The sequence below is a fragment of the Miscanthus floridulus genome, chromosome 11, assembly GCF_019320115.1.
Source record: "Miscanthus floridulus cultivar M001 chromosome 11, ASM1932011v1, whole genome shotgun sequence".
Classification (NCBI taxonomy): domain Eukaryota; kingdom Viridiplantae; phylum Streptophyta; class Magnoliopsida; order Poales; family Poaceae; genus Miscanthus; species Miscanthus floridulus.
In genome coordinates this window covers 15,864,573-15,872,822 of record NC_089590.1, presented here as the reverse complement: position 1 = coordinate 15,872,822, position 8,250 = coordinate 15,864,573, and the positions used below count along the sequence as shown (strand labels likewise).

The following is an 8,250-nucleotide window of genomic DNA, read 5'->3' as shown; positions in this document are numbered from 1 at the left end:
AGGTGGAGTGTAAACCCAAGGGTCGGGCGAGGCGGAGCGTAAACTCAAGGGTTAGGCGAGACGAAAGCCCGTGGCCTTGGGGTGGTGAACTAACACGCCTATCAGTGTTCGTATGAGGGTTAAGCAGAACAACACCGGTACGCCCGACGCTGTTCCTGATGTGAACCCTCAGGTATGGCCTGTCATGGTCGCGGGTTACATCGAAGGCATGTCGGTCTCCTCTCTGGTGTCAGAGCTTTTGACCCAGGCCCATACACTTGGACTTGGAGTGGTTGGCGGTGGCGTGGATCTCCATCGGGCGAGGCGGAGCTCGCGGCCTCGAGGTTAGGCGAGGCGGAGTGTAAACCCAAGGGTCGGGCGAGGCAGAGCGCAAACTCAAGGGTCGGGCGAGATGGAGCCCGTGGCCTTGGGGTCGAGCGAGACGAAGCCCTCCCCCAGAGGTCGGGTGAGGTGGAAGTGCAAACCCAAGGGTCGAGCGAGGCGGAGCCCATGGCCTTAGGGTCGGGCAAGATAGAGCGCAAACCCAAGGGTCGAGCGAGGCGGAGCCCTCTCCTAGAGGCCGGACAAGGCAGAGCGCAAACCCAAGGGTCGGGCGAGGCGGATCCCGCAGCCTTTGGGTCGGGCGAGGCAGAGTCCTTCCCTAGAGGTTTCCCAGAGGTCGGGCGAGGCAGAGCCCGTGCATCCGAGGGTCGGTTGGAGCTGTAGTCGCGCTCTTGACTGCTATGATGAATTAATGTTGATGATCATTATCTCATCCTCTTCGGATACCCTAGTATTGGTCCTCGACACCCGTGGCCATGACGGGCCATACCATAGGATTCACATCAAGAACAGCGTCGGGACGTGTCGGTGCTGTTCTGCCTAACCCTCGTACAAACGCTGACAAACACGTTAGTTCACCACGACGTCCGTCAGGACGGAATGGAACGCCATGACCGGCAGATGACGCCTGCGCATGACGTTAGTGATGGATAGGGCCGTGACATGGAGCCATCCCTGTTGACATCTATAGGGTCGACGGGACCCGCGTGAAGGAGAAGAAGGACCCGGCGATCCTGAAAGCCTTCCTCTCTCTCGTTCTTCTCCTTTTTCTCCGCTGTAACCCACGCTTTCCCGTTAGCCTATAAAAGGGAAAGCACGGCGTCTCATGAAGGGGAGGGATCAATCGAGATCCGCACGAGATCAGAACATGAGATAAACACATAAGAACACGACATGAGCATACTGGCTGAGCAGCGATCGAGCTCTCTGCACCCACTCACTCCTTCCACCAGAGATTTGGGATCATTTTCCCTCTCTCGTCCATTTGTAACCCCTACTACAAACTTTCAGTGCCAGTAACATGAGCAGCAGCGACGAACCGAACGTAGGGACTTTCTGCCCGAACCAGTATAAACCTCGTGTCCTCTAAGCACAACATTCGAGCCAGATGCGCAATAATAGAAATTTACTCGTCGGTGGTAACTCGAAACACCGACACTCAACTCCCAATCTTTGGCACTTAAGAAAATTGATCCAATCGTGCAGAAATATAGACACGCGTATCAATCTGCTGATCTAGAGGTGGATAGATGTGAGGGAACGCAATGCAAATGTATAAGAGAGAAAAGATATAAAAATAGCTAGAGTAATTTAAATAATTCGGGATTTCATGACACAATTAGTGAGATTTTGAAAATATTTTTTAGCCAAGTGACTATTGATTTATCAATTGTTTTTTAATTAAAACTCTTGAAGATGCTGTTAGCAGGTACCGGCTCTTAGGTCTAGCAATGATGTCAAATACCGAATATATCCAACCAAATTCATTCCATTGTTCTAGAAGTAAAGAGAGGAGACGAGAATCTGTGCTTCTCATGTCCCGGCGATGAGCCCCCGCGTGGTCCTCCTCTTCCTCGCCGCCGCCCTCCGCCCCTGCGCCGCCCTCGTCCGCCTTCACTCCGCCACTTTTTCCTTCACTTTCCTCGACGCCCCAGCGCGATTTGGTGAGCATCGCCCTCCCCATCCCTCAATGGAGCTTTCCTTTCCTCTCTTACTTCATATTGGCGCGTAGGGCCCCGAGTGGGCGGCGATGGGATCTGCGGCTCGCTTCGCGCCGCTGAGCCGGCCGAGGCGTGTGAGCCCATCAAAGACCGCGGCGGCTGCCGCGGCGCGGGCCGGAAGGCTTTCGTGCTGATCGCAAGGGGCAACTGCAGCTTTGAGGAGAAGGTTCGGGCGGCGCAGCAAGAGGGGTTCGACGCCGCCGTCGTGTACGACGATGAGGAGAAAGCCAGCCTCTACTCCAGTGAGTACCACCATGCCATTCTGCTTAACCCTACTCTTGGTTTCTTTGCAATTCGTTTGCTCCAGCTGAAGTTATGGTTAACTGAGGATTTTCGTTGGTGCTCATTGTATTCGTTGCATAGTAGGCAAACTATTTACCTGTTGCTGCAGAATTGTTAGTGATTTCTTATATATATCAATTTAGACAAATATTTTTTTAGCTGAAGATGGTAGCGCCTCTTTTTTTTTTTTTTGAGATTCTATTAAAGATGGATCTGTGTATGCTTACACATCTGTGTGACTATTATATTCATCCAGTGCGTCTCCCTACAAAGGGAAAAGAATAATCCACCTCATGTAACTACATAAGAATTTTGCAAATGTCTTGTCGGCTACTCTGCTTAGAAATTTGCAAATGTACTTAATTGTTAGTTAATTTAATAAAAACAGTAAGGGGGCGCTTGGATCCTTTCATTTGGAGGAATTGAAATCTACTTAATAAATTAGGTTATTTGGCTTGGAATTTGACATTCCACCACTTTCCAAAGTTCACATATAAGCCTATCTCAAATTCATAGGGTGAGAGATGGAAATTGATTCTATAGATCACTATTCTATGTTTCTACTTTACAACTTATGACACGCTCTTCAACTCAACCCCCTATGGTAGAAATGCAACACATAAGTATCTCTCTCGTATAGCCAACAATAATATACAAATATAATCTATATACAACCATATTAGCTTAATTAATATGTGTCTAAGTTATGATTATTAAAATAAATTCAATTCTAAGGATCCAAACGGAGCCTAAATCTAAAATGGAGATCTGCTATCTGAGACAATGATTTAGATCCACTAACTTATGGTGACATGACTTAATAAGAAGGCCTTGTTTTTTTATGTAGGAAGAAATAGCAGTTTCCCTACTCTTTTTCTTTAGCTTCTTTTGCTTGTTCTCTGGAGCAATATAAGAATCGAGGCAATGTCTCAAATGCATGCAAGTAGTCGGGCTAAGGAAAAACATGGTAGCATTGTATTCGAATTGAATGGTTACAGCCAAGCAGAATAGAAGTTGTATGCACATTATTTAGTGCATCATTTTAAACTAAGGCCAACATTCATTGTTTTTGAGGCTAAAATAGTTAATTCATTTTTTTTTGCTAATTATTAGCAAATAGGACTTCACTTCCAAATCAATTCATTCAGGTTTATTAGCTAGTATGATAGCAGCACTTGTTTCACTTTTGCTCCTTATTTACAGACTTTAGCTCTTTCTTGTCTCATGTTTTAAGGTAGCATCAGGAGACATATGAATCTATGCAACCTTCTTACCATTATATTGGTCCATCATGCATGGGTATTATTGATGAAGAACTCATGTAGGGTTATTACTGATGAAGTGAGTTGCGATAACCTCACTAGCATGGAGTCGTTGTCGAGAAGTTTTGCTTGGCTCTTATGCCACATGCTACGTCCTTAGCCATACTCTGTGCATTGGTTTAATTCTTATTGCATACTTAAGGTAACAAAAAGGTTTACAGTTTAATTTTCAATTGGTTACTACAATGATCATGCAAATTTTGATGCTGTGCCAATGCAAATTTAGTCATTGCTTTTAGGTAGACAATGACAATAACAATATGATGAGGTGCTAAATAACATGTTAGAACAAAAAATTATACCCATGCATAATTATAAAATTTTCCCATGGTTACTATGTCGCTTCGAGCTTTCTAAAAATGACCTATAGAATATAAATAAAGAACTAAAAGGGAGAAAGAGACTTTATGTTCTAGTTCTAATTCTAAGGAGACTAAACTCGGCTAATAATTCCAAATTCATTGATTGTGAAGTGAAAAATGCTGAATGCCTTGATTTCATTAAAGTTGTTCAAGACTCTAATCTCATATAGTTATAGTAATTTTTGTCTTGTGTTTAATTTCTTAGCCATACAATTTTCATTTGTCAGTTTCACTTCTTCTAAACTGAGAAACACATAACTAACACCAGCACACGACTAAAATGTTTGGCTGCCCTTAGAAAAATGATTTCCATGATCTCTGGCTGAACATTGCTACCAGCTTAACAAGTTACTCTAATGCTGCTCAATCTATTAGCAATACTCAATACCTCCCTGATTGAATTGTAAGTAAATGATATTTCTTTTAGTTGTCTATCATAGGGAAAACACAGTTGAGCTAACACTGGTGTACATGTTTTCAAATTGTATAATTGAGCCTATTCAGACATGTCCTAATACTCAAGATGTATCTACTCACAGCATTGGTAAAGAAAGAAAAGCACGCATCAAGATTCGAACATGGACCGTCAGAGGAGGAGCTCATCTTCGTAATCCCTTTGAGTTGGTGGTGTTAGCATAGGCTCCTTAGGGCTGATCAGGATGGACCCTGGCAGCGCTCGATGCCCGGCTGAGGCAGGGATGGAGCCAAGCAGCTTCCCTGTGTGTGCTCCTAGCCTGGGGATATTGGGAAGAGGAGCAATGGCTTGGGATGGATGAGGTGGCAGCAGCAGCTGGGAAAGGTGCAGGGTGGTGAGAGCTTCTCCTGCCCATTCGAGTTCCTGCAAGGCGGCGACTGCAGTCTGCAGTGAAGGGGATCCAATGAGAGAGGAGTGGAGGAGGTATACAAGTGAAACCCTATTGGGGTGGAAAACACTAAGCCCAAGTGTCCAAGTGACCAGGTGCCAGCCTAGTTTGCATTCTCATCTCCCCAGGCTAGTTGTTCATGTCTTAATGGGTCGAAAATCACTAATCGGACAACTAGAGTTTTGATCGGCCTAGTTGACTCAAGGTGCCTAATTGAGCTGAGCGGACTGATAAGCCAACTAATCACGATTAGTCAGACGACCTGATTACATTGCTGGTGTAGGATGTCCCACTATGCACATCAAAGTACTGAGGTTTCTATAGGTACCTAGGTAAAGAGCTTGTCATCGCACGAGAATCTCAATACCAGAATAAATCCTATCAATGTTAGACATGAGAAAATGATTTTTGTGCTGTTTAGCGTAGACATTTTTTTCTGTGTTCATCTATTCAGTTCTTGTAGCATTGTGGGAGATTCCCTGTTTAGTTAATAGTTTCCTTCTTTATGTTAATTTAGTGGTTGGTGAATCTGAGGGCATACACATACCTGCGATATTTGTTTCCAAGATGGCTGGCGAAACACTAAAAAAGTTTGCCAGGGGTGAAGATGATGAGTGCTGTATTAACTTATCGATGGATGAGACTGCAGGGACAGTGTTGGTAATGTCATTCGTGTCACTTGTTGTCATCATATCAGTTTTTGCTTCTTTTCTGTTTGCTCGAAACTGCCGACTTCTACGCCATGGAGTTGATAATCACCCAACTTACGTCAAGAAACATGTGGTGGAAAAGCTTCCTTGCTCAGCATACAGTGCTTCCTGTTCTAGTGAAGATAATTTTCCGGAAGCTTGTGCAATTTGCTTAGAAGACTACAATAATGGTGATATGCTTAGACATCTCCCATGCAAACATGGTAAGTGCTTGAGATATTTTAGTACTTGCTATCTTAAATTATTATTGCTGACTCAATAGTTACCAAAGATATTGAGGTGCTCAGTCATATAACTGTTACTGTTTGTTTCTCAGTGATAGATACAAATGTACCAATATAATCATATATATTGAGTGACCCTGATGGGTAGATGCATATTCTCTCTTTTTGCATAATTCATTTGTTTCAAGGCAGACAATGATTTTGGGAACCAACATAATGATATCCATTAGCAGCAAGTTTGCTCGAAACTTTTTATTTCTTATAGCTCCTCCTCTATCTTATCATCGATAATTTTATTTACAGAATTCCACAAGACCTGTATTGATTCCTGGCTCACAAAATGGGGCACCTTCTGCCCTATATGCAAGCTTGAAGTAACGTCGCGCGAATAGGCATTACTGCATCCATGTGCTGGCAGTTCTATTGAAGTTTGTTGATCTGTTGATCCATTGCTAGGTCCAATATTCATTTTAACCGTTGATCTTGAGGATGAAGTACAGATCACAGTTCCTCAGGTTGGACGTTGTAGTGTGCTACTAGACTACTGACTTTGAGGTCAATATTTGGATCATCTGTTTTAGCTCCTTGTTTGTTGTGTGGAAGACTTCAAGAAGCTCTGATGCCGATAAATGTCAGCACTTCTGTCGCTTCTGGTGCAGTGTATTGCCCGGTATTCCTCGAGAAACTAGGTGTTGTGTGCAAGCAAAGTGTAATCGTACTTCCAACGTAAACCCCTCTGTATACCAGGTTACATTACTTTGTTCATTTTATTTTATGCGCACACAGAGAAATGTTCATTAATAAGACATGGGTTGATCCTATTACTGTGGGGGTACCCATGTACCCATGTCAATGTACCCATGTCAATGGATATGGGCTGCACTGTCAGGGGAGGTCGAGCTCATAAAATTAAGGTCTACGGTGCCCAGTTCTGGACAGCGTGCACCGCAAGACAATTGAAGACATTTTGACGATAAAGGAAGATCTTTTAGGATATGATAGATATTGTATTTCTTGTAAATACTTATCATATAACCGAATAGATCTAGATCTAAACCGACTTGTAACCCTACTTTCAGACTATATAAGGCGGGTAGGGACCCTCTTCGAATTCATCTCATATTCAATACAATCAACCAAAGACACATGACAGGTGTCGACGGAATATCGTCGACAGTCCTCCGAGGGGTATCCTACGAAGGTAGATTGATCGGTAGAGCAGCGTGAGATTAAGAACAAGAAGACAACAGAGACACACAAGTTAGACAGGTTTGGACCGCTAGTATGACGTAATATCTTACTCATGTGGTCTGTTGGTTTGTATTGTCTATCGTCTGATATTGCGTGTGTTTGGAGGGGGTCTCTACCCGTCTTATATAGTCCGGGGAGTAGGGTTATAAGTCGGTTAGATCTAGGAGATAACCGGAAAGTAATAACTGATTACAAGAATCTAGGGATCATACATATCCTAACAGATCTCGTAGTATCTTCAGGATATCCTCCAGATATCTTGTGGTAGGCGCCGAGCAGAGCCGTGCCTTGCAAGGCTTCGTCTTATAGGCTGAGCCATCCCTAGGGGCACATCCCATGTGGTTTACCGTGGGTATCCGGGGTCATACCCCCCACAGCTAGTCCCCGAGCCTGACAGTAGGCGACGTAGTCACGTGGTGCCAGGGGCATAAAGTAGAAAACCAGCCGAGCAGGCAGCCAGTCTCCGGACGTAGCCTCGAGATGAAAAGCGCACATTCACCGTAAGGTGAAGTGTGCCCACTTAGTCCCCAAGCCTATTGGAAGATGAAGAATGAATCTTGTAGCAGGGTCAAAGGAAAAGAAGTCTGAAAGCTTGCCGACGTCGTCTGACATGCGCGTATCAAGACCCCAGACGTGCTGCCTAAGATCAGCACCCTGATTCGAACAGCATGGAGCAGCTTAATAGCACACCGATGAGACGTAGCAAGATCCGAGCAGCAAGGAAGTCCCCGACGTCGCTGGCGATGACCGAGGAGCGAGGAGTCCCCGGCGTCGCTAGCGGTGTCCGAGCACCGAGGAGCGAGGAGTCCCCGGTGTCGCCGGCGATGACCGAGCACCGAGGAGTCCCCGACGTAGGCGGCGATGTCCGAGCGTCGAGGAGTCCCCGGCGAAGCTGGCGATGTCCGAGCGCCTAGGAGCGAGGAGTCCCCGGCGTCGCTGGCGATGACCGAGCACCGAGGAGCGAGGAGTCCCCAGGCGTCGCTGGCGATGACCAAGCACCGAGGAGCGAGGAGACCCCGACGTCGCTGGCGATGACCAAGCACCGAGGAGCGAAGAGTCCCCGGCGTCACTAGCGATGTCGGAGTGTCGAGGAGCGAGGAGTCCCCGGCCTCGCTAGCGATGACCGAGCACCAAGGAGCGAGGAGTCCTTGGCGTCGCTGGCGATGACCGAGCATCGAGGAGCGAGGAGACCCC

The 8,250-nt window shown here is 45.8% G+C and overlaps 1 protein-coding gene across 1 annotated transcript; it reads left to right on the top strand.

The window, feature by feature from the left end:
• Nucleotides 1-1,807: 1,807 nt before the first annotated feature.
• On the top strand, nucleotides 1,808-6,626 carry LOC136494557 (receptor homology region, transmembrane domain- and RING domain-containing protein 1-like). Its single transcript, XM_066490711.1, has 4 exons — nucleotides 1,808-1,985; nucleotides 2,054-2,284; nucleotides 5,389-5,784; nucleotides 6,109-6,626. Exons 1-4 carry the CDS (start codon nucleotides 1,868-1,870, stop codon nucleotides 6,195-6,197), a joined length of 834 nt encoding a protein of 277 aa, XP_066346808.1. The 5' UTR covers nucleotides 1,808-1,867; the 3' UTR covers nucleotides 6,198-6,626.
• Nucleotides 6,627-8,250: the final 1,624 nt, after the last annotated feature.